Source organism: Cricetulus griseus, chromosome 3, assembly GCF_003668045.3.
Source record: "Cricetulus griseus strain 17A/GY chromosome 3, alternate assembly CriGri-PICRH-1.0, whole genome shotgun sequence".
NCBI classification, from domain to species: Eukaryota; Metazoa; Chordata; class Mammalia; order Rodentia; family Cricetidae; genus Cricetulus; species Cricetulus griseus.
The window spans coordinates 81,423,042-81,450,832 of NC_048596.1; the positions used below are offsets into that span (position 1 = coordinate 81,423,042).

General features: G+C 44.5%; 1 protein-coding gene across 1 annotated transcript in view; it reads left to right on the top strand.

The window, feature by feature from the left end:
- Positions 1–1,607: 1,607 nt before the first annotated feature.
- The window catches only part of Gpr139 (G protein-coupled receptor 139), a 40,481-nt gene continuing 14,297 nt past the window's right edge, over positions 1,608–27,791 (top strand). Inside the window, exon 1 of the mRNA XM_027410348.2 lies at positions 1,608–1,710. Within this exon, the coding sequence (XP_027266149.1) occupies positions 1,608–1,710 (103 nt within the window). The remainder of the gene's footprint in view (positions 1,711–27,791) is intronic.

Here is a 27,791-nt window from a genome sequence, read left to right on the forward strand (position 1 = left end):
CCTCCACTCTGCCGGGAGAGCTCCCCATGGGGACAGGGCACTGGGCTGTGGCTGGAGACCCAGAAGAACCTCAGCCTGCTCCTTCTCTCGGGAACAGATGTTAGGGGAGGAATGGGTGTCCAGAATCTTAGAGCCAGTCACATGCCCCGCGCTTGCATCTGCTTCAGCTTGCTCCTGGAAAGGCTTGCCTCTGTGCTCCGCGGTGCCTTTAACACAGGGCATAACTTAAGCCTGGGGCAGATGTCTCTCCCTAGCGTATTCTTGGGTACCCTTGACAAGCGAAGCTCTTGGAGCTCTCTGTCTGCCTCTCCTGCAAAGGGGGCGCCCCACCACTGCAGGGATCCCACCTGCTCAGCCCATACTCTCCTTCACACAACCTTCAAACACTTCAGACCACCCAGCCCCTCATTTGCATCTGTGTACTTATTCGAGGCTCCGCCTGAGCCTGCTGCGCCCTCCTGCATATTGATGAGGGTGTCTGCATGTTCTCACCAGTCTAGCTAGGTGTGGAAGATGAGAGCCTCCGCGTGCATGAGTGTGTGAGTGAGTGCACCCGCATGGCTGGGCATTGTGTGCCTTTGTGTGCCTGTGAGCGAGTGTGTGTCTCAGTGACTGCAACATTTTTATCCCAGGCTGAAGACTGGAGGGCTTCTCTAAGCCATCCTGCATCCCTTCCAAGTTCAGCGCCAGCACCATGGACTTGGTGGCACATGCAAAGACGTTCACAGCCTTCCTTCAGACCCACCAGCTCAGTTTCCTGATCCAGGCAAGGAAAACAAACAAACAAAACAAAACAAAAAAAAAAACCTTCAACATTCCCTAGGCTCCAACACCCCACTCGCGACCCCATTCCCCCATACTCGCGATGTGGAATCCTTTACACGAAGATGGACTCCAGGCATTGGTGGGGAGCAAGGGTAGGTAGCTGGGAGGAGAGTCAAAAGAAAAACTGAGGGCGTGCTGGAGGGATAAAGGAGCCACTAAAGGGAGAAGCAGGTCGTATCCACACCACGCCCCTCCCACAGGGGTTGGAAACCCAGGATAGCCTGTTTCTCCAACCCGGTCTTCCTCTGGGGTTCCCAAGTTAACCGGGTCTTTTCCTCCAGAGCTGGAGCCAGAAAACGCTGCTGGGACCCGGCTCTGCTATAACGTCCCACCCGATGCCCCCACCCCCAGTGCGTGCACGCGCGCGCGTGGACACACACACACACACACACACACACACAGACGCACGCACACACACACAACACACACACACACACACACACACACACACACACGCACGCACACACACACGCACACACCATTCAGGCAGCTGCTGATTGGCTGCGGAGAGCGGCGTCCGGGACGGGGTTCTGAGGCGGGAGCTGAGCGGTCCTAGGAGGGAGGTGCACACTCCCGCTGCTAGAGCCCCTCCCGCGTCCCCTGCGCCCTGCTGGAGAGAGGAGCAGCCTATCCAGGAAAGCAGGTGCGGAGCCAGCTGAGGACACCGGCCAGGGCTGCAAGCGGGTCCCGCCGTGCGGTGATCCGGGATCCAGCCCCAGCTGCTGCCTGGTCCCCACCCGTTTGGCAGCTGCGCCGAGCCCAGCCCGGCGAGGGGCGCGCTCATGGAGCACACGCACGCCCACCTCGCCGCCAACAGCTCGGCTTGCGGCTTGGGCTTCGTGCCTGTGGTCTACTACAGCTTTTTGCTGTGCCTCGGATTACCAGGTGAGGGGACTTAGGGGAGAGGGAGGGCATCTGGGAACCCCAAGTTGCAACCTCCAGTGTCCCAGACAACCTCTCGGGAAGTGCCCTGGAGCCCGCTTTGAAAAATAACAAAGTTTAAACCTTGGTGGCAGCTGTGGAGGTTTCCAGATGAGGATGAAGGGACGTCGCATGGCCTGGCGGGGCCAGTACTTGTGTGGCGCTGGGGCATTTTGACTTGTAGGTGTGCATCCACTCCAAAAAGTCTCTCTCTCTCTCTCTCTCTCTCTCTCTCTCTCTCTCTCTCTCTCTCTCTCTCTCTCTCTCTCTCTCTCTCTCGCTGGGTGAGACTTAACTGCAGCTTCTAGGCAGAAAGGTTAGAGAAGGCTTCTCTACCTTTGCCCCACAGGGTCAGGTCACCTCAGCTGAGAACACTTACTTCGGCCACCCACTGGCCGCTGTATCTCCGCCTAATGCTACATAAAGACCTTGATACTGACCACTCAAGTTTAAGGGGCAATGGGATGAACCCTCGCTATCCGCTATCTGCCCTGAGGGAGTGAGGTGTCTCCTTGTGGCCAAGAAGGGTCAAGGGGTGCCCCTGGTCTGCGCTGGATGGGGCAACTGTGCAGAGAGGCTCATTGGCTGCCAGGACTACTCAGGGGATGGGAGTCTCCTTGAGTTTATGTCTGTCTCCTCTGGCTTTGCCTCCAGGTCAACCCCAGCCTTTCCTCCCGGGGTGAAGCAGATGAGTGGCTGGCTGGTCCCACATCATATGTTCTCTTGAAAGTGAAGCCGAGACTTGTAGTGAATTCCTGAAGAGAGATGAGCTGCTAAGGAGGAGGGGTGTCTGTCTGGGCTATGTGGGAGAGCAACTGGGACCAGGAAGAAGAGACGGAGGGGTGGGGCACAGTCGCTTCGGTTTGGGGTCTTTGAATAATCTTGTCATCCGCACAATGTCATGGACATTCCTGGAGTCACTTGCAGGCAGAAGAGAGAGCTAGAGAGAAGAGAGGCTCAGAAAGAGGAAAAACCCCTATCCAAGACAACATCTCAACCTTCACCACTTGGCATCTCTGCTCTGAAAACCTGAGCATCCTAGGATCCTGAGAAGTTCAGTCCTCCAAGATCAGAGAACCCTCCCTTTCTCAAACATTTACGGAATCCAGAGCCCCTGGAAATATAGTTTCCAACAACCCCCACTCCCAAGTTGACCAGCACAGGCAAGCACAAGTTTCCTAGCATAGGCTCCTGGGTCCTCCTGTGAAGGCAAGCTTTCCCCCTAACTTATCCCTGCCTAGGAGAGGGGCTTGACCTTTGATGTACCCTACCAGGTAGGACACTCCTGTAATTACCTGGAGCTGAAATTGATTTCCGCCCAGGTTGTATCTCCCTCCCCCTCCTGCCCTCCAAAGTCTGTTCCCAGGGCTCTCTATTGGGAAATGAGTTTTTGAGAGGTTGGTTATGTGTGATGCTTGCTGAAGTGAAGAAGAGCCAGATCCCCTCTCTTTGACAGCATTCCACCCCCATCATAGTGTAACTAACCACCTTCCTGACCTCTCCATCTCTCCCACTGCTTGTGCTGGACACTTGCTCTCTTGGGCATTTTTTCTATATATTCTAAGAGGCAGTGCTGAAAGACATAGAGGATGACCTCCAAGAATCCAAAACAGGATGTGAGGTTAGGAGAATGAGGAATGCTCAGACTGTCGATGACCTCAAGTCAAAGTGTCTTGAACATTCGTAGTCTAACTCTCCTGAACAGCTACCGTGTTTCCCACACATAGTTTTGACACCCACTATGCTAGGTATGCTAGGCACTGTGCTTGGCATTGATTTAGTGCAGAGCCTAGGTGTTTAAGAGAAGGGCTGAAATTTGAACTAATATGGTGTATATATACTTATAGACTTAGCTAACAGTTTTGACCACATACTGTGTGCAAATACTAAGAATGTACCAAAGGGTTCCCAAAGGTCTTCAGGGGCCCGTCCCTGGATTCAGGGAACTCACAGTGGAAGCATCTGCCTTTAGAGGCAGTAGCTGGATGCAGAAGGATCAAGGTCCTAGAGAAGCATGAAGCGGAGATCAGTCTTATCCAAAACCATGGGCAAACACACTTTTGTTAACAATCTGGAAGGCTGGTTCATAGGCAGAATCCTCGTCATTCTTGTAAAGCAGTGGTTCTCAACCTGTAGGTTCTCAACCTTTGGAGGGTCAAATGGCCCTTTCACAGGGGTCACCTAAAACTATCAGAAACACAGGTAGTTACATTATGATCCATAACAGTAGCAAAATTACAGTTATGAAGTAGCAACAAAAAATAATTTCATGATTGGGATCACTACAATATGTGGAACTATATTAAAGGGTTTCAGCATTAGAAAGGTTGAAGAGCACTGTTTTGAAGCCATATAGGGAAGCAAACATATCCCAACAAATGAGAGTACAGATTGAGGATTAATCCAGCCTCCACGAGAGTCAGGTGGCGTGGTGGCTCTGTGCCTCATTTTCTCTCTGCAAAATGGACATTATGAGAGTGGTTTTCCCTAGGGTGGTATCAACAAGTGACAGCTTTGGTGAAGATGAGGAGGTGGTTAAGCATGCTATCACCTGCATTGATTGACACTGTGTGGCTGCAGTTTTAATTGTCATTGCATGGGGTTGTCAGGAGAAGGGGTCTGCTCAGCATGATTAGGGAGCCAGCAGAGGGTCCAGGAGGTGCCTAAAGGACAGCATTTAACCTGTCATTTTAGCCTTGAAAGTTCACCATGGTGGTCTCCTCTTCAATTTATAGTCACCATCAATTAGCAAACCCTCATCACCACTGCTGATGGAGAGACACAGCTATGTGGGGTGTGACATAGCAACCGGCCTGGCTAATATTGTTGAAAACTGAGAGTTTAATTGAATCACTATTCCCAACAGTGAACTCACTCCAAGTTTTCCAAATCCCCCCAGTGCTGTCAGAGATAGGAGTGAAAATGGTGGAGAGATGGATGGGGAATGCCTTCGTGTTTGCCAGGAGAGAACCAGTAATTACAGGAAAGTGGCAGGGGTCTCTGGCCCCATACACCCCTAAGTTGGCAGAAAGAGCTTGAAAAAAGCCATGTGGTCTAGCCCCTTACTTTAAGTAATTGCCTATGTGGGCCAGGGCAACAGGCCTGGCATGAGTCCAAGGAATTCCAATATAAAGAAGGGACAGAGCTAGCCACTTAGGAATTCTTAGCCTGCCAATCCCATAGTTTTCCCCATCAGTAAAATGGGTAAGAATTATGTGTAATTACCTCCCGAGATAGTATCTATCAATTCAGATACATTATATAAAAATTGCTCAAGTCATACCTATGGTCTCAGCTACTCAGAAGACCGAGGGAGGTGGATTTCTTGAGATGAGAAGTTGAAGGCCAGATTAGGCAGTATATCAAAACCCCACCCTATAAAACATTCAGAATAACGAGCCATCCAAGAAAAACACATTTTACTCAGTGCCTTCTCCACAGCAGATCTTTTCACCCACATGTTGCTACTTCGTCTCTATTACCTCCTTATGACCTACACATGCATCTGAACCCATTTCATAGTTGAGTAAACTGAGATGCAGAGAAGTGCCACATATGCCCTAAAACCATAGAGTCAAACAAGAGGTAAATATACCTGTTCTGTCACATCACATTTCCTTCCTTCCTTCCTTCCTTCCTTCCTTCCTTCCTTCCTTCCTTCCTTCCTTCCTTCCTGAAGCTGTTCTAACTAATCTTGATTCCCCCAATGCTAAAGCAAAGAATATTGGCACCCCTACCCTTCATAAACCTCCATAAGTTTCTCTCCCTCCTCCTTTTTAAGTGGGGGAGAGGTTTCTTATTTCTCAAGACACAGGAGCTAAGTCAGAAGAGCTAATGCTGATTCACTTAGTGGGGACAAAGCAATACAATGGGATGGCAGAAGAGAGTGAAGACTATGAACCTGAATGTCTGGGGGAGAGCAAGGGGGTGATAGGTGAGCTGCCCTGATAAGGAAGAACCCCGAAAAATTAAATGGGGATTTGAGAGGTTTTTTTTAATTTTTGCTTTCTGAAAGGTGCTGCAGACATGAAGGAAAGCGGAGTGAGGAAGGAAATGATAGTTTGAAATGGCACCCCACCCTACAGGAAGGAGCACTTCCACAGCTGCCTAGCAAGGGTAATGAGATCTGCTTCTGATGGCTGGGTTGAAATGAAGGGAGCCTGACACACTAACTTTACCATGGTTATTAACCAAAGGTAAAGATATGAGTGGCCCAGTGACTGGGCTGAACCCTGCAGATGTGTTTTCTTTAACCCACAAACAGTTTTGATTAGAGAAGGTAGAATAAGCAGGCTAAGAGCCGGGGCTGAACCTCTGGGATTCTATGTCCTAGCTTTGATGCTTATACCCTGTGTAAATTTGGGCAAGTGACATTAACTACCCCATGCTTCAGTTTCCCCACCTTTAAAATTTGAGGGTTTCAAGCTGTATGGATGCCATTACCTGTTTCAAGGGGACCCACAGTGATAATAACAGTCCATACATTGTAGGGTTGATGTGAAGACTGAATTAAGCACTAAACATGGCACTTTGAAGACAGTGAGCACTGTGTAAGTTACATTGTCATCATTTGAAATGCAGGGAGATTTCCCAATTTGTTCGATGATACCAGCTTTACCCTATCATCAAAATAAGACAAATATCAGAAAATAAAACTATTTTATTAGAAAATATTATCAGAAAATAAAACAATAAGTCTCTTGACAAAATCCAGAAATGGCCAAGTTATTCAATCAGCATCTAAGAGTGCTAGCTTATTCAGAACTTGGGTTTATCTGGGAATGCCAAATTCATTAAGCATTTTACAATAATGTTAACAAACTGAAAAATAAAATCCAATACATCTTAGTAGATGAGGAAAAAACACTCAACAATAGTTAATATCCGCTTGCAGTTAAAAACTCATCAAACAAATGATAAAGAGAATTATTTAACATGGAAAATGGAATCTACAAATAACCCAGACTTCCATCACACTCAGGGGCTGGAGGCTGAGTGCTCCCCCAACCCTTATGATCTAGAGCCAGGCAGGAAGTGCTGACCTCCTTGCTCTTTCTTAGTCAACACAGTGCTGGAAGCTCTGGCTAGTGGAATAAGGCATAAGGCAAGAAAGAGAAACAAAGATACTAAGAAATGAATGAATTCAATCATTTCTATTCATAGATGCTAGAATGGCCTTCACAGAAAACTTAAAAGATGTCACAAATGAGGTCCTAGGAACTAACAAGTGGCTCCAGTGTGTTTGCAAACTAAGTGACTTAATATGTAAAAACCTGTTATTACTATCTGCCATCAATGAATAATTTGAAATAAAAACTGGAAAAATAGCTTCAATGGAATTTGGAGTTCCCTTATAAATCCAGAAGAGTGTGAACACTCAGTCCCTGGAGGTAGCACCTTCCAGGAGCTGAAGGACAGCAGGTCCCTCTGAAATAGGTAATGGCATCCATACAGCATGAAACCCTCCAATTAAAGAATGGCACTGGAGTGCCTCCCACCCACCACTTTCTCCTGTTCCCCAATCTTTAATTCCTCACCCCACAGGTGACCACAGCTACTGTGCCTTCATTTCCTATTGATCTTCTTTTAATATATATTAGTGCATTCAGAAAATATAAATGGAGAAGTTCAACTCTACACTTTTATTCTGCCTGAAATGAGCACATTATATTATGATGATTCACCTTTTCTTTTTATTTACTGTGTCAGTCACTTGCAGAGAATGTATGAAACTTGTCATTCCTTTATACAGCTGCATAGTATTCCTTTGTATCCTTGAATCCAAATTCATGGGAGCTGCTTCCTGTCAAAGTACACGGATACTCTGATTCAAAACAGCCCTGCATGCTGGGCCTAACTCACCCTGCATCCTGTCTGTGCCATAATCAGGCACATTTGACTATATATGAACCAGACAAAGAACACTAGATTTGGAACTCTGGATTCCAGGTTCCTCTGTCAGTCACTCACTGTATGACATTAGGGAGGTCATCAAAGCCACAAGAAAAGCTGTTTCTGCCTGCACTCTAATTGGAGACATGACCCTTAGTTGGAATACAGCAATACAAATTTGTGGAATCACAAACTCATGATACAGCTCTCCTGGAAGCTGCCTATCCCAGCCTTGAGATAGGGCCCAGGACAATTGCTTTCCAGACCTTACCTTTCTACAGTTTCTGTAATCATCCCTTCCTTCAGTTCTGCTCTTCAAGGTTGGGTATAAAATACATTGTATGAGAACTGGATATATCCTGTTTGCTATTGTGATCTCAAGTATCATACTTCACCTCTCTGAGCCTCGGCTCTTTCATCCACAACAGTGGGCTTCCAAGGTTATCAGTTAAGCAATCATCTGATACCACACATCCTGAATTCAAATCTGGGCTCCCCTACTTAATAATCTGTTATTTTGAACAAAGTTTCCATCCTCTCTGATCCTCAGCCATGAGAAGATATTAACAGTGCCTGTTCCAAAGGGCTGTTTTGAAAATAAATTAAATGGTGAAAATGCTTAGTTCCATTCTTGGCATGTTTGCTGTCACATAGAGTAAGAGTTTGATAATGTTATTAACCTTCCAGGTCTTACATTGTTACTGTGACAATTAGAAATAAAATACACAAAGGCTTCTCAAGTCCCTCATACGTGGTAGAATCTCCATAAATAACTCCATAAATAACATCTGACATTGTTTCATTGTCTAATAAGTCCACGTGTTCAAGCCAGGCCTGTGTCCTATAGGACACAGTAACCACACTTCATACATGGATCTTTACCATAAATTTGTGGCTATACTCACAATGGTGATAAAACTGTGCTCTAGAAGGTCAGAGAAGAGCAAACTCATGAGTCATCAATAAATCCCTCCATGAGCCTAGGGAATGGGCCTTCCTAAATGGCTTACCTGGGACTCTGTACAACTTTCAGAAAAAGTTCTGGTACAGGAGACACAGTTACCTTTGGCTGAAGCCAGCAAGCATGAGCAACTACCACATTCGGTTGCCTGGAGAAAGAATCCGGGGAAATGAAAAGAAAGGGTCCCACCAGCAAACTTCCATGTGCAGTTAAAAGACATAGTCAAAGCCTGGGAAAGGATGCCAACCCATCAGAGACCAAGGAACCATGCTTCCCTGGTGTGCTACTGAAAACACATTACTGTTAATCTCTCTCAGTTTCCTCAGTGACAAATAAATATACCAAATCCCCAAACCTTCATTTGCTCTTAATAATCACTGTCTCCCACACCTACTGTGTGCTAGGCATTCTTCAAGGCTCTTCTAGTATGTGAACTCATTTAATTCCTATAAGGAGTCTTGGGCATGTATATGTCATCACCCATTTTCAGGTGACATATTTGGGTCACCTACCCAAGTTCACACAGCTAGGAAATGGCAGAGTAGTCCTATGTGCCATTACCCAGCTTTATCATGAGAAAATATTGGTACACACACCAAGATGACAGATGACAAGTGGGACTCAAGTGCAGGTAATCATAAGGAAGGTAGGGACTAGGTGTCAGAAAGTCCTCTGCCACTTGACTTTCTGGACAACAACTCAGTGTTGCCAAATTGTTCCAAAACCTAGAGATCCAGATTTATGTGGAATAGCCGATGTTTCCATGTTGGCAACTAATTTTTAAAAAAAAAAATTTAAAGCATCTTGTGAGCCAACACTTCCTGAGCCATCCAAGCAGATCTATCTGCAGACTTGCCATAGTCCACCAGCCTGCTGACTTACAACCTCAGGATGGGAAGCCACAAGAAGCATTCAGAAATATCAGTGTGGATCACAGTAGAAAATAAAACATTGAATCTAGATGGAGGAAGGGGGGAATAATTTAAGAGACCCAAGGAAATAATGTGGCCAAAGGAAGACATGCCAACTCCCTGATCCAGGAATTAACATAAACTAAAAGGAACCTCTCCAAGAAATACTATAAACTGCATGTTGACAAGGTCTTGGACAACAGATGGAACATTTTGGGGAAACAGAATAGTACTTTGAACCTGCCAGCATGGGGAATTAGGATGTGGGCATAATAGACCCCAACCTGGATTAAAATCACAGCCTCATGGCTTCATGTTAACAGGACTCTGGCAAGTGGCCACTATGCTCAGCCCATGGAATGAGTACCATGCCTTTCTCTCAGAGCTTATGACATGGATGAGGTAAGGTGAGATCGTTTGGGCTAGCTCAAGGCACGGTATCCGTCAGTTGGTGGCTTCTGGATGATTTGGATTTGTGTTTTGTTTTGTCTTCTTTCCTGAGACCACATACCCCCAGTTTACAAAATGAGGGATCAAGACCTCTCCAGAAGTTGCAGGGCCAGGAATGGCAGAGGCTTCAGCAGAACTCGGCTTTCCTGATCTTGGCTTCCTTTTCTTGGTTGACTGCTGTTGATCTCCAGTTGCAGGCCAGTGATCTGAGTAAAGGTGTATAGATGGAAACTGGTGCTCAGTGACAGCCCAGCATTGGGGTCTTGTCTGGTTGGCATCTAGAATGGTTTTTAGTGGTACCCATGTGCAGCATCAGTTCCTGCTATTAAACTTCCTGATTCCATCAAAGGGACATCTCAGCTAGGTATAGTGTATCTTTGACACCTTCTCAGCATATGCTAAATCTTCTGACCTAGCACCTTGCCTGGTAGTAGCATCTGACTTGAAATTAATGCCCCTCATGTTCTGCTAATAGATATTTTCCTAGGAATAAAGACCAGGGTCTCTCACATGGTAGGCAAGTGTTGTAGCACTGAGCTGCACCCAGGCCCTGATTCTGCTTTTAAGACTACCTGTTCTTTACAGCAAGGAGGCCGGCTTGTGAGTCATGGTTCTATGCTGTCTGATACAGTGACACCAGCCATGTAAGGCTATTGAGTACTTGACATTGGAAAAGAGCAAGTGAGATGCTGAATTTTTCATTTCATTTCAATTAATTTGCAATTAAAATCGGATCATTCGGTTATTAGAAAATAACTGTCTGGTTGGGACAACTCAGATATGAATTTATTCATTCAGTTCTGTTTTATGACCTCTAAATAGAGGTCACAAAAATTTCAGCACACCAAGAGATGTACTTCAACTGTGAACGACACACTGGATTTTGAAGCCAGAACAGGGAAAAAAAGTTAAATATCTCAGTAACTAAAGTGAATTCCATGCCTTCATGCATTGGATATGTGTGATTAAAATATAGTGTTAAACTTTTGTTTCTCTTTATTTTTGTTGTAGTTACTAAATTTTAACTGCATATATGATTCATATTACATTTACATTGGGGAGCATTGTTATATAAAAGTGTAAATCTAGGAGCTAAGCATGGTGACTTACTTCTGTCATCTCAGCACTTAGGAAGTCAAAAGTGAGCAGACTATCATGAGTTTTAGGTCAGTCTGATCTACATAGAAAGTTCCAAGCCAGCCTGAAATGAGTCAGTCTCTATGGCTCTCTCTCTCTCTCTCTCTCTCTCTCTCTCTCTCTTTCTCTCTCTCTCTCCTTTTCTAAAAAAACCCATAAGTTTAAGAAAAAGACAAGTAATTTTCAAACAAAATGCAAAGTAAACAATATAATAGGTAAAACAGACTTTAAATACAACAAAAACCATAAAGTCCATGGGTATTTCAGCAGGTTGGGTTGCTATAACAAAAACACCATAGTCTTGTGGCTTGTGACACCAGAAGTTTTTTTCTCTGTGTTCTGAAGGCAGAAAACCCAAGGTCATTGTACTGGCATGCTCTGACTCTGGTTCAGGCTCTGTGCATGTTGCAGACTGCCAGCTTCCTGTGGGATGCTTCCACAGTAGGAAATGGCAAAGAGCTTACTGTGGTCCTTCTTTAAGACACTGATCCACCTTTCTGACATGGTCATCTCTCAAGGTACCTGCCCCCTAATACATTCTACTGGGATAAAGAGGTCAATTTATGAATGTAGGAGGATATAGACATTCAGTCCCCAACAATAGAACCATGACTACATTTGGGGACACTCACCAAATGTAATACTCTTAATGGAAAACTGGACACTAAAAGACCAAGCCAGCTCCCAAGCCAGACACAGTTGAGCCCTAAAACTCCAAATCCTGTGTGTTTTGATCATTATAGCCCAAGAAATGACTGCCCACCCTCAACATCCATATGACCCCTAACACCTGTGCTACCCTGGAGAAATGCAAAGTACATGGAGTACATGGTGGGTCCTCCATGGGACTATAGAAAGTAGACATCTCTATGTGGTACTACCTTTGCTTTCTATAGTCTAGGTCCAGAGTGGCCTGGCTTCTCTTGCATGAAGGTTACAATAAACTGAAATGCATTACAAAGAAGTTAAGGACTTTACTCCCCCATAATGCGTGCCTTCATTTTCTCCATAAAGTGGGGGGAGACAACTCAGAAAGCATTGTCATACTTGATTTGCTTAACTAGGTCATTTTTCTGTCTGCCCATTATCCACCTAGGTGCCCAGCATTGCCAGGTGCTGGGCACTGTGTTAGCTGCATGACAAGCCCCAAAAGACCTATTCCTTTCTTTGTGACACATGCCAACAAGTCTACCAAGCTAGTGTACATGAGCATACACACACACACACACACACACACACACACACACACACACACACACACACACACACACCAGGATATCAGAAACCCACTCAAATGCAAAAATTCATCTGTGCAAATGCCATGATGCTGTGAGAGTTTACCACTGGAGAACTTGACACAGACCAAGAGGTCAGCAAAAACTCTCCTCCAGAAGGAACACTTCAATTTATAATGACAGGGGAGGGGGAAGGAGGAGGAAGGAGAAAAGGAGAAGAAGACAAGTGGAGAAGGGAATGGAGAAGAGAGGAGAAAGGAGAGAGGAAAAGGCTAGAGGAAGGGGCATGGGGGAGGGAGGGAGAAAGGACAAAGCAAACAAGCTGGGCCAGGAAGGGACTGGTATATATAAATCAGGACAGAAAGAAGGTCACAGTGTTTGCAATGACAGGGAAGTGGGTGCAAGAAAAGTGACACAGGAAACTAGCCACTTACAAAAACCAGGTGAATTGCTCTGGTCTGGTACAAGCCATTTCCCAGTGTAGAAACCAATGTATCCACCAGTGACTTCTCTCCCCCTTGTTTGCCGGAACGCTTGGCAGTCAGCGGAGCTGGGGGAATTGCTTTTCTGCTACAGACATTTCTTATCATTTCAGCTAAGCGCAAAGCAAGCTATCAGCCCCATCATTTCAACTGAGGGACTCTAGCCATATGCACAAACATACAGATTCGACACACACACATACACATATAGACACACACCAGGCACGTGCATGCACACATGAATACACCAGGCCGAGACACACAGGCACTCACAGAGACATGTGCACATACATACACATGCACACACATGACACTGTCAAAGACATAGAATGGACTGTGACTCTCCCCTGGCTGCAGCTCCCTCCTGTTAGCATTTAAAAACTCACCTCCACAGTCCAGCTCCTTGGAGTGCTTACCAGACACTCCCTGCTTCTATGAAGGAATACAGTGGCTTCTTTAAAATGTAGAGATTGGTACAACATTTGGAAGTTCCAGGGGAGAATGGGACTGTTAGCAGGACAAGGCTGAGCAAACCCTAAAGGAACCCAAGGTCTGAAGCCCTGTCACCCACAGAATATGTTTGCATATCATGTCCTTCCTCCATGCTTAGGACCTTTTGTATACCATATATGCTCTCTGTGTTAGAAATAGCAAAGAATACCTGGGAAGTCCCTGTACTTCTCCATACTGCTTGAGAGACAAAGGGCAAGCCAGAAAGCAAATGTAAAAACAAAACCACTTGAGGTACTGAGGTCTTCTTTGGCAATCATGTCACAGGAAAAGGAGGCAGAGAGCTACATGATATAGTACCAGAAAAGGGCTCCCCAGACATGGATACTTGAGTGAGGTCTGAGAAGAAGCTAGCTGTGGAGACACCAGGAGAGAGCATGACAGGCAGAAGGAATAGGCATGCTGGAAGCCCAGAGATGTTAAGGAGGCAATAACAAAAAACAGTGTGGCTGGATCACACTAAGCAAGAAAAAGTGGTCAGAGATGAGAGTATATGCTGTGTTATGAAAGTCCTTTGCACAACTTGATGCTACTATGAGTGCTGCTAGAAGACACAGAGTTTTTAGAGCAGTGGCTTGGTCTAGCCTGTCATTCAAAGCTCTCTGTAGAGAATAAGTGTTGGACAGTGGTAGGAGAAAGACAGAGAAGAGGGTGAAGATCATTGTAGTAAAAGGGACCTCAAGACAGAGGAAAGAGGGGACGGTGCACAGCATTCACAATACAGTCACTGGTACTCAGTAGAAGTGAGGGTCAGAGGTCATCTTATGGCCAGCTTCTTGCATCCTAACTCTGCCCCATTCATCATCAGTTGCAGACTCCCGGGAAAACAGAGACAACCAGGAGGGATGGGCAAGTCCATAATGTCCTCACACCCCAAGGACATTTCTGACTGGCTCTTAGGAGCTATGGCTAGGTTCCCATCGCACAAGGGAGAGCTGACATCTTGACTGTGACTATGGATAAGTACTGCTTATGATCAAGCTGTGGGTGGCCAGAATCATAAGCAGAGAGAAAAAAGAGCCTGCTCTGAGCTGTCAGAGGTGAACAGGATGGAGAAGGTCACCTTCAGCACTGTCATTTGACAAATGAATGGGATGAAGTTCTGGCCAGCCAGGCATTGTCACCATGACTGCATGCAGCTCTGATGTTACAAAATCTGACAAAAAATTTCTACTACAAAACTCTAAGGTAGAAATTCCAAGAACATCTTGTATAAACAGATGTAGCTCATGAAAGGGCGGGGCTGGTTGCTTCTTGGGTCTTCTCAGTGCAGACCTGGCTACAGAAGGTTATCCCTTGAGATAAGACTTTTTATTGTTCCCGGCACTAGTACACTGGCGCAAATGTTAGTCAGATGGACACTGGTTACCATTCTCCTCAGCCACCTTCACTTCCTATCCCGAAGAGGTCTGAACCAGTACCACCCCCTACCCCCCACCCCTGTCCATCAGCAACCAGAAGACACATTCTAGAATATAGGAAACATCTGCCTAAGCACCTTCAATAGCAGTGCCTTCTCTTAAGTAACACTTGGAGACCGAGCATAACAATCCATTGTTTTAAATGTAAGCATCGCTACATTTGGGAGGCAGAGGAGAGGAGCATGCACTCAAGGCCAGGTCAGCCAGACCATATAGCAGGACATGGTCTCCAAAAAAAATCTGTATTTCTCCTGATGACTATTCCCAAACGGTCATCAAAAAGAAAAGAAAAGAACTTAAAGCCAAAGCCAATAGCCTCCTTGAGACCAAGCTTGTGCTATGCCTTACACCATACCTCTCCTCATTGCCTCATAACACAAAGATGTTTTTCATGTGTTTGATGTTTTGTTTTTTTGTAATTTTGCCTCTAAAGGAATTTAAGTTGGCTATTTTTATTCCTGTCTCCAATTTGCCTCCATGTACTGTACACATAACATGTAAACACATAAACACACACACTTACTCAATTACACCATCACAATTGGACTTATTCCCCTTCCCCAGCCATTGTAAATGGATTTCTCGGAAAAACAGAAGTTATAATATCTGGGCTTGAGTTTCAACTGGACTTTCTGCCTGTGTGTAATTAACATCTATAAATTTCCATGTCATCATCTGTAAAATGAGAGAGAATACTCATCTGGCTGAGGCAAGTACATAAAACAATATACACAACAGACACCAAACAGCAGTCTTCCCTAAGCCACATAAGGATTTCCTATTAGCTCCCCAGCTGGGCTGTTTAAGCTATACCATGAAGAACCGTGTTCAGTTTTATGAGATCCAGCTTTGAGTCAGAGACGATTACAAAGGAAGGAGAGACAAAATGAGCATGATGCATGTTCTCTGCCCTTAAGACCTCACATGCTAGCAAGACCGAAAGGCAAATCAAAAATTATAACAATAGGTGACCTATTCTACAACAGGGTTGAGAGTGCTGGGGGAGTATGGTGTTCAAATTCCTGGGGAGATCAAAAGAGAAGAGTTTGTCTTTGCCTGGGAATGTAAAAAAGGTGCCTTGACAGTAGGCATCTCTTACACTCAAATGCTCTCTGTTAGTCCTTGGCACATAATTATGGGTTAGAAAGTATTGGGTGGGTGGGTGGGTGGGTGGGTGGGTGGGTGGATGGATGTATGGATGGATAGATGGATGGACAGATGGGCATATGAATGGACAGGTGGGTGGATAGATAGATAGATAGATAGATAGATAGATAGATAGATAGATAGATAGATAGATAGATAGATAGATGATAGATGGATGGAAAGACAAATTAATGATTGCTTTCCCAATTTTAGAAGTGTAATTTTCATATCAACCTCTAAGAAACTTGAGGCATTGCAATTCTAAGTATCTTTTTATCATCATCATCATCATCATCATCATCATCATCATAATTATCCTCATCATCACCACCACCATTTACTAGATGCTTAATATCTGCTAGGCATTTTACTTCACACTGCCTCACTTAATATTCACAGCTATACCTGGGAGCCTGGCACTTCCATCATGTCTACTTAGCAGATAAGGAAGCAGATTATAAAAGAAAGTGACCTTCCCAAGGTCATCTAGCTAGCAGGCAGCAGAGCTGAGGTGAGCTAAGTCTGCTCATCACTGCTCATGTTTTGTGCTTGCCCATGGGTCTGCTGCAGATGTTGGCATTCAGGGCACGGGCCAAGACAAATGTTGTGTCTACTGACCTCTGTCTTGGTTCACCCTCCCATCCTGATCTTTGCAGACATTCTAAGGAACTGTATCTTCCTTCTTGAATGAGGAATCTCCCAATGACCCCTCTGCCCTTTCTCAAAGCAGATGGTTTAATTACTTGAAATCATTTCTTAACCAAGGACACATAGGTGAATTCCTTCTCCACCCCATACTAAGTTACAAAATGGAAAATTGAGCTGCTTCTTTTGCCCATAAACTAGCATGTTGTGATAAAAAATTCTCCAAAAAAAAAAATTTCTTCATCCAGTTCTTTCCTAGGTTTCCCTTGTCACCCATAAAGGAATTTAATGTCAGCAAGGACTCGGAATTCTAAATCCAGCTCATGTAGTGAATGCTTATTGGCCACCCAGTCCATGCAAGATGCTATTCTTAATGTTTATAGAGTCATCAATAACAATCACTAACGTTAATATAGTGCTGACCAATATGCAGTGAATTAAAAGTTACAAAGAACTCATCCATTATGTAACGGAAGCTCCACAGAGTTAAGTGGCTTCCCCAAGCTACTTCTAGAAGGCAGAGCTGAAAACTATAACTATATTGCAGGACTTTAAAACCAGGACTTTACCTTCTGTGCCAGGTGGAAGCCTTCAAATGCATCAATGTAGAGCCCACCCTGTGAATCCTGTGGGAGTTTTCCATTGTCCACTCTCTTGAGAATTGTCTACTACCTACTGGTGCCACAGAGACAGTTAGAGCTGGGGTTCTGGTGTTGGTGGAGGTATAGTTCATGGGCCAAAAATGAGCCTTGCCAGCACCAGCCATGGGTTGGCGGCAGTGCTGGGGAGAGGGTGGGAAGAAGCCTATGTGTTCTGCCTGTTCTCTGGAACCCACCTTTCTGAGGCCCATGGTGCTCTGCACATACTGCCCACAGATGCATTTGTCATCACACACAGGCCAAGCAGCTCTCTCATGAGATTTCATGACTAAGAATGATCTTTGTCCTTACTTGTAAGACATGTCCTGTCCAGTAGGCAAAAAAGAAAACTGAAAAACTATTATTATGCTGTGTGAAATGCTCCATATTTAGCCATATTTTTACATTTTTACAACACCCTTTGTGTATGGCATTGCTTCTTACCATATAGCAGAATGGTCACTTTAGAGAAAAACCTCAGGATGATCTCACAGCCCCAAAGAGTGGTAACTCCTACATTCCTCACTCTCCACATTATCTCAATTAGCCAGAGTCTACATCACTGCCACAAAAGAGCTCACAGAAATGAGCGAGCGAAGAGTTTGTTTTGGCTCATGGTTTCAGAGGGTTCACCATCACAGTGGAGTGGGACATAGAGAAGCAGAACTGCTCACATCTCAGTGGCCAAGGAACAAAGAAGGGAAATGCTGGGACTCTCTGGCTTTCTCTTTTCCCCCTTTGTCTTACCTAGGTCCACAACCCATAGGATGGCGTGGTAATATCTTGCTTGTACAAATAAAGCTTGTCCGAAGGTCAGAAATGGAGCTTGCCACTAGCTGACCATTCTCTGACCTGCAGATAGGCTTTATATGTACAAGCAAGATATCACCACAGGATAGTGCCACCCACATTCAGAGAGGGTCCTCTCTTCATTTATGCTTTCCGGAATTACACTCTGCAGAAGTGTGCCTCAGTTTCTAGGTGATTCTACATCATTAAGATTAATCATCACAATTACTAATGATACTGAGTGCCTACTCCACATTGGGCACCATTGTAAGTGCCTTACCTGAACTGACTGGTCCAGTCCTCATAAATCCATGAAATAGACACATTTTTTAAGATTTATTTATTTATAATCTATACAGTGTTCTGTCTGCATGCATGCCTGCATGCCAGATGAGGGCATCAGATCTCATTATAGATGGTTGTGATCCGCCATGTGGGTTCTGAGATTTGAACCCGGGTCCTCTGGAAAAGTTGCTAGTGCTCTTAACCACTGAGCCATCTCTCCAGTCCCTGAAATAGACACTTTTTAAAGATTTGGGTTTTTTTATTTTTCTGTGTATGTTTTACCAACATGTATGTGCACTATGTGTGTGCATGGTTATCTATGGAGACCAAAGGAAGGTGTCAGATCTCCGGGGACTGGAGTTACCAATGGTTGTGAGTCACCATGTGGGTGCTGGAAACAGAACCTGGATCCTCTACAATCACAACAAGTGCTTTTAACCACTAAACCATCTCTCCAGCCATGATGTAGAAATGTTCAATAAAACAGAAACACGCTCCAAAGCTACACAGAGAAACCCTGTCTCAAAAAACAAAACAAAACAAAACAAAAAAACCAGAAACACAAAGTTGCATGGGAATATCTCATGGTCACAGTAGTACTGTGGCAAAGCCATGCTTCCAAGTTACTCATCCAGTGCCATAGCCTTTGTTCTAATTTGCAGCAGGAGTCCAGGGGTACATTTCACATTGCTTCAAGAAGTGCAGATCTTGGTTCTAACATCGCCCAAAAGGGTGTTTCATCAAAGCCATAACCCCTCTCTCTGCAGACATGGGTATAGGGAGATGAGACCCCATCTGGGGACATGCAGAAGTATCTCCACCAGCCAGGAAGAAATATTTTCCTGAGAGGGGTGACATTGAAAGCACAAGCATGCTTTTCACTTTAGTAAGAGCCAGGAAGTAATGGTAGAGATGTGGGTGATGTTATGAGACTTTGGCTACCAGCTGAGCTGCCTGAGGACCCAGGATACAACCAAGATGGGAAGAAAGCTATGTCCCTACCACCACTCACAATATAGTTGCCTGCTGGTAAATGGTTAGGATGTGTGTGGAATCATCCTATCCTACTTTCTGATCAGTCGCAGCTGATATATTCAGCCCTTGGTCCTCTCTTTTCCATTCCTCTTATAACTTTTCAGTGGATCCTTCTGGGTTTTTGAAAAATATAACTCTTTTCTACAATTAATAATATTATGGTTATAATAGCTTCTACCTCTTATTTTTTGCCCTACATATGACTCCAGTTGGCATGCAAGTTTGGATACTTTATTAGAAATGTGAATGTATATTAGGTAAATTAGTTTTACCTACAGTATTTTATTAGAGTGGGGGAAATAGATTAAGCTTTTGACTAAACAGACAGAGTGGCTTTGAGGACAGCAGACTCAAAACATAGTAAAGATGCCCCTATAGCAACTCATGTGGAATGTGAATATCTAGATTCACATGCTACATTTTGAAAGAATGCTTTCATCAAGTTCTGCTGTGCCTCAGGTATCATACAACAGATTAAGCATTCATCTCTAAACAAGACAGAAGGGCACAAAGCTACTTTCATGAGAGCTTCACAGCCAAGAAAAGAGACACAACCAGATATGAGCAAAAGTATTTTGATAAAGAATTAACTCAATGTGGTCTTACAGGCAAGCAACAAAATATTACTCCAGGTTGCTAAACCTGGTTGTGAAATCAATAATAACCAGGAAACAGGCTGAATTTTTATTAGTTTCTAAAAATCTATTATAATCTATTTATCTGAGAATGGAGAGAGATGAGAGCAATGAAATTAGAGGTTTTTCATGTATGAATGCTTTTGAGAATGTGGATTCAAGAGAAATTAGCAGCTATTTTAATTTTCTGCTATCTTGTTCCCCATACCAATCAGGCTACCTCCAAAATATCTCATGATAATTAACATTTGCCTAATGCTCCTCCAGTGTGCAAAGCTGCTTCACGGGCGTTATCTCTGACAGTCCCCAAAACAACCTTGGAAGTTTGCAAAGCAATTTCATCGAGGTTATCACACTGGGCTCTTGAATTCTCATCCCTCATTCCCCTGCGGTCCACACACCAGCCAAGCCTGTCATCTTACAGTTCTGCAAACACAGCATGTGTTCACACTTCTGTGACTTTGCACTTGTGACTCCACCATGGGGAAAGAAACCTACCTATTCCTGGTTTAACCAGTGTCTTAGTCATCCTGGGGAATCCAAAAGCAAGGAAAGGGTAGGGCCCCCTGAAATTGTAAATAGTTTGGTGATGGTGCCCAAGATAGGGAGTATCCCAGCAGAACAGGTAGCAACATTTCTGGCTTGCAGACTATGTGAATATCAATGATCCTTTCTTAAAGAATAGTGGCAACTGTATATTGCAGTTGAGGAAGGCATGGGTTCAAATCCAGACTCTGATACTTAGTAAGTAGTGACTTTGGGGCAGTCACTGAATCTAAGCCCATATCCTCTGCATTATAGGGATGGTCTAATAAATCCCACCTTCAAAATGAGGAGCACACAGTGATCATTAAATACAAAGCTCTTTCCACCATTTCTAGCTTGTGGTAAGAGGCTGCTAAATGAGAACTACTGGAATGTTTATAACCACTTCCTTTGTGACAAAAGGATATAGATTCATTTATTGCCACTGCCCTCATTTTTACTGCTCCTGTAGAGATTGTTTACTGTTCATTATTTCGGGGCAGGGGCAATTGCTTTTCCCATAGTTGCTTAGTGTCCTATTTTGCATGCTGCATTTTTGCTCAGAGTTAAAGATGATAGTTTGCTTTGTTATAGGCAAGGCTGTAGCAAGTCTGGGGACGTCAGGCTGTCACTGCTGGTGGGTGACCAGATGATTCATGAAGGATAGGCAAGCATCATTCAGATGAGCTGGATGGGAGAAGGATTATAGGAAAAGAAGAGTACACGGGCAGAGACCAAAGGCTGGAGACAGTGTGTCTTTTTTAGAGAGCTTCATTGCTCCATAAAGTGGGAAAAAGTGTTGAGCAAAACCAAAAGGATACTTGAGCAGAGGCAAAATTCCAGCCATGCCTACCATCTATGTCCAATTCTTCAAAGCCCTTTATTCACATAGAATCAGTTTTCAATCCCATTTTTCCTCAACAGACAGAAATTTCACTAACTTCCAAGGTCACTATCTTAAACTGGTTTGTGTTACCATAACAAAATATCTGAGGCTGGGTGATGTATAAGGAAAAGAGGTTTAAGTTAACTCATGACCCTGGTGGCTGCAAAATTCAAATAGCACCATGCCAACATTTGGTAAGGGTGTCCTGGTTGTGTCACAATATAACAGCAAGCACTGACACAGAAGGAAGTGCATTCGGAAAAGAGAAGCCACATGATGTGAGAGGAAATGAGGCCAGAGAGGCCGGGCTTGTTGAGTGAAACCTACTCTCACAGGAGCTAACTCCTGGGAGACTTTCCCCAGAAGGACAGGCAATAGCTAGTATGATGTCTCAGCAGATAAGGCACTTGCCACCAAGTCTGAATAACTGAGCTCAACTCCCAGAACCTACATGATGATTGGGAAGGACCAACTCTCATATCTCACACTGTCTCATCATCACGTCTATGCCATGGTGCGCTCCAACACACGTGCACACATACAGAATAAATAAACATAAAAGAACAGTCATGAGGTTAACCAATGACCACAAAGCCCTTCCTCTTTAAAGTCCTGTAAGTTTTTAATAGCACTATGGAGATGCCAAGCCCCCAGGACAACCAGCCTTATCTAAACCATAGCAGTCACAATGCAAGTACAGATTAAGGCTGAAGTCATCATGCACACCATCATGGCTGAGCCAGAAAGGTGCAGCTTCTTTCCTTTGTGGTACACAGGCTGTGTCCTGAAGCCAGAAAGGAACAAATTGCTCCTATATTCCAAGGAAGCCTTTTGCTCCTGGTTCATTTCAGTTTGGGAAGGCCCAAAGCTCCTTCCACTCCATCACTCCCAGGGTACCGAGGTGGGTTTTCAGAAGCTCCTGAACTAAAGCCATTTCCATATAATTATGCCTCCTTGACCTACATGTCATTCAGCTGTGTGCTTGGGCTGGAAGCAAGTACACACACACACACACACACACACACACACACACACACACACACACACACACACACACACTTAAAAAAATCCAATTTCTCCAACCATAGAAAATTGCTTCCCAAGGCCCCTGGGTAATTAGACATTGTCCTCTGCTGTCCTCTGGGTATGGCCTGTTCCCTGCCCGTCCACATCTCCCAGCACAGACAACACCACTTCAACCCTGCATGTGAAACACAGGTCCCAGTGTGGAACAGAACATCCTGGGGAGGGCAGCCTTGGAGGGCATGCACCTGAGCTGTGCGTGCTGGGGAATTTACTAATATTTTCAAACATCTAGATCCCTCAGATCCTTCTTCTGCTAAGCCAAGAAGTATGGCAAGGAAGTATACACTGTGTGGAAAGATGTTACTTCTCAACTTCTCAATACACCTACCCTTCTTGTCACACCACACAGATGAGGAAGCTCCGGGGCTGGCTGTATTTACCAGCTTTGTTGATATGCATGGCAGAGACTCTGCTATACACACACAAACACACACACACACACACACACACACACACACACACTTCATTACCCTTCAGTGATGTCTGTGGTTTGATACAAATAGTATGCTTTATACTTAGTAAACCCCTTAATGCCCAAAACCTTTTTGTGACTCCCCATTGCCTTAAGATAAAGCCCCTCCAATGGCTGCAATGCTATTGGGGTGAAGGAGTGCTTCCACTTCTTCTCCAGCCACTTTATCTCTGTATACTCCCCACCTCTCTCTGGGAAAATATGACATAGATAAGGTGGCCTGATGAAGACAATTTGAGCAACCCTACATGGAAGTGTGGGGTTAGCATGACCTTCTCTCCTGGTGTTCTTCTCTTTGTAATGTACTAATTGTATGCATCTATGAGTTCAGGTGTGTGCACATGGAAGTCAGAGGACAGCTTTCTGGTGTCTCAACATTCTTGCCTTCCACCTTGTGGCAGGGTCTCTCCCGTTGTTTCTGTTGCTGTACTACTTACTCTAGGCTAGTGGTCCACAAGCATCCAAGCAACTCTCCTGACTTTGCCTCTCATCTTGCTGTAGGAGTGCTGGGATTACAGGTACTCACCACCACATCCACCTCTTCACATGGGTGCTGTAAGTGAAACTAGGGTCATCAGTACTGTGGGCTACCTAGAACTTTACCAGCTGAACCATCTCCCTGGTCCTTCCCCTCTGATTTTCAAATGAAGCTCAAATCCTAACATAGGCATAAAATATCCAATTTGAAAAGATGACAGTCCATTTAATTGGCCCCTTCTCCTTATAATCCATGCATGGCTCTTCTTTCAGGGCACCTTGCACAGTCCTTGGGTCAGATGTTTGCGCCTTTTGGAAATGGTTCCACAACACACTGTCTTCTGCCACTGTGGCACACCTTCCTGAGTATCTGTCTGGCTTTCCACCCAACTAGGAGTCTCAGGCCTGCTAAGACATGGTAGCTCATAGTGATAGCCTGGTAGCAAAGCAGATCCAGCATCTATGTTGAAGGCAAAGCTAGGAGGCTTGCCAGAGTGTCACAGGAAAAACATAATATCTCCCTCACCCAAATGAATGACCAAAACCACTTCTAAGCACTTAAACTGTGTCAAATCATCTAATTTAAACAATAAGCCAAAAGGTGGGAGTTGCCATCCCCACTTTACAGATAAGAACATTGAGGTGCAGCTTGTTGAAGAACCTTAGCCAAGATCCCAAAAGTAAGGACCAGCAAACAAAATATAACTTGTTGGTTTCAGGTTCAATGATCTCAATGCCCCCACTTCTTGCAAATTCAATGCACCAGAAAGGAGACCCTCACACTCAGCAGGGAAATGAAACACATTTCTGAGTATCTTGCATTCCAGGCATGGTGCAATGTCTGTCCATGTGTTAAATTCCCCCATCTTCTTCACTAATACAGTGGGAAGATGTTATTTTTCTTTGCATAGAGGAAGAAAGTTAGGTATCACACTCATGTATGGAAATGGGAAATTTGAACTCCGCACCATCAGTCACTGTAGTTGGTAATGAGGAAGGGTTTCAAAATGAGACATGGGTTTATGGAGAAGAAAGTAGACATCATGCATATAGTGGAACACCATGAAAAGTAACAGCAAGTCGATAAACATACCACAGACAGCTTCAAGGAGTCTTTCTGCCCATCCACCCACTCATGCATCCATCTGCCCATTCTTCATTCATCTATGACCCATCCACACAGCTATTTTCCATCCATCAACATATTCTTGATCCTTCAAGCCAGCCATCTGGACAACACTCTTTCATTCTTCAAACGTTAAGGGAGTTCATAATTTTTCACAATCATTTGACCATTCCTCATTTTTTTCAGAGAAAAGAGATATGGCCTCTGCCTTCCAGAAGCTTCCTGGGAATGGTGACAAAGGTCTTAACTGAAACCCTCAAAATATACATTATGGATGCTATCTATCCAACAAGGAGCTTCACTCTGCATGTAGATCTCAGGGAAGCACTTAGAAATAAAGCCTGCCAGGTAAAGGATTGGAGGTGGAGAAGCCATCCCAGACAGTACTCAGATGGAAAGAAGAGCTCAATGCTCCAAGTGTATGCTCTGAAAGAAGGGTCAAAGGTGCATCCCATGAGGTACAGAGGGGAACTAACCTAGGCAGAGGTCTGATGACCATCCAAGGAGGACAGGGACTGTGGGGCATAGTAATACATGAATTAGATTTCATGTGTCTGCATGCTCACAGGTGTGTGTGTGTGTGTGTGTGTGTGTGTGTGTGTGTGTGTGTGTGTGTGTGTGTGTGTGTGTGTGTGTGTGCTTCCAAGCTTTTCAAAACACATTGGAAGATAAGGCCCCACTTGGCTGAAGAAACCTGTAACTGCGTTCTTGAAATAGGGCAGGGGTTGTGTTGTTCCTGCGAGTCATCCATGCCCTCCTCACACAGTCACACTCCCAGCCAACCTAGTACTTTATAAAAGCTCTAGCATAGAGCTACTGATGGGAACAAGGAGTTTGATGCAAGTATTCCTGTTATCTTGGGGTGGTTCAGTTCATAGGTTCTGAGTAACTTGAGCTTGGATCTTACACTCTGAGAACCTGACCCGGATTTGGGTGTGTTATTGGACACCCTATATTTATGCTAGGTTAACCTGGATACATTGGATTAGAGGATCATGGCCTCAAAAAGCTCCCTGTCAAATACAATACCAAATTAATTTCCAATTAATTACCAGCACACTTGATTATGTCATCCAATTCATTTTCCACAGGAACCCCTTAGACATTTTCTAGTGCATTCACAACACACAAGATCTGCTTTGTGTCTGCAGAGAGGACTGACTGAACACCAAAAACCAAGAAGTTAGTGTTACATTAATAATTATTAGCAAATTGGACCTGCTGAGTCTACTTCGAGGCTGTTTGTCTAATAGCAATGTGTATACATATATATTGTAGTTGTAGATACTGTACCCATATTTCGATCATCACAGAACTTATGGGTACCACATCATTTTGTTTCTCACAGCTGAGCAAACTATTTCACAGAGAAGTTGGAGTCAGGGCCCCAAATCACACAGCCAGAAAGTAGCAGAGGCATATTCAGCTTCCCATTTCTATTAATCACACATGCCTTTCTGGGATAATGCCAGGAGCCCTTGAGCAACTTTCTCTGCCATAAAAAGGGGGTCCATGGCCTTTGAGGTCAGCTCTTAAAATGTATGAAACATGAGAACTATCCCAGCATGTTCATACTAGCTCATCTTCCCCCAGTACCCCAGCTGTTGAGGATACTGGATGCGCACCTAAGACTAGAAAACAGTGGGATTTTGAAGTCAGATGGATTGCTGCAGTTTACACACAGCCTTGGCTGTTGGGTGCTGAGCTGTCTTTAGGAAATGGCCCCTGAGAGTAATAGCTTGGGGACTAAAAAGACAGCTTGAGCCAATGACTAAAGAACTTTAGTTTTACTGTATTTCTCATGTTCCTATTTACTGAGTGTGTCTCTCACAGTCAAATCTTCATGCCTTTGCTCAGCCTGTTCTGGGTCTTTTGACTCTACTCTCCATGGCATCTTCCTTCATGCCTAAGCCTTCCCTGGACCCTGATGATGGACCAGAAAATGGCTGCATCTCTTGAGCCATACTTGCTGCATGCCCAGTGTCCTTTCTGCTCTCAGTGCATGAACAGCACAAAACACATGTTTGGTATATGCCCCCAATGAGAGAAGCAAGTCTAGAGACATGTGACTTACCACAGAACTGTTGGGTAGTAGAAGACAGCCCTATAGTCCAGAATAGGATATGAGCTCCCTGTGGAAGCTCTGCATCCTTGTGTCTGGTACAGTGCCTGTTGCATGGTTAATGGCTTAGGAAAGAATTGTTAAATGGATATGTGAATACCAGCATTGTTTATTGCTTCTTTTGTCCTTGCCTTCATAGAAGAACAAGGCAGGGTCACAGAAAATGATGGCTTTCTCTTGGCTGCATTTTATATGCACGATTGATAAGCTATTTGCCCACTGCTAAAAATATGTACCCCTGGCAACCGTTGGATGGATAGTGCTTAGCTCAAGATGTTTAATCAAACAGCGACAACCCAAGCAGAGCCACAATTAGCCTCTGACACCCCAGTGAACTCCAGATGAACAGCCCGGAAGCCTCTGACTTCCTGTTAGTCCCCTGGCACCCAGTGACCATCACCCTGGGTCTGCAAAACAGCAAAAGAATAAATGACCATCCTCTGCCCAAGGCAGACACCAGCTGGAGCAGATGGGCGGGGAAGGCAGAAAGCGAACACATGGGATGAGTGCCATGGAGACTAGCCAGTGGGGAACATCACTAGGTACCAGAAGGGACAATGGGGTCATCTCAGTCATGTGCACTGGAGTTCATGAAAGTCATTAGGTCCAGAAATATCTTTATGCTCTCCTCCTCCTTCTATTCCCAGGGGTCCCCAAGGCCATATGGCTCCTCTGAAAGGCATTCTTTTCTTCCCTTAACTCTCTCATGTCACATACATATATGCTGATATATATTGCTAACCTAGAAGGAAAATAAAGACAATGTGGACTAATTATACATAATGGCCCATTCTCCCAAGTTGGTTAAAAATATGAACAAGTAAGTGCATCAAATGGACTTTACATAGAGTCTCATAAATTTTGTTTCAATTCAGGGTTCAGCACACTCTTGTTGATTGATATGTGAAATTACCTAACCACTTTGAATCTCCATATTCCCATCTTTAAAAAAAGATAGTTATGATATCCATCTCATGTTATGGGGTCTAAATTCAATACATATTAAACCTTCAGCAGGTGAGATTTATACAATGAGTACTCAGTAAAAAGAGGCTTTCTGGGTGCTGTGATGCACATGCTAGGCAAACTCTCTATCCTGGGTTACATGCCCAACCCTTGGGAACCACTATTATAAATATACCAGCTTTGCCCAGCTCTTGTAGGATTCATGTCGGAGGA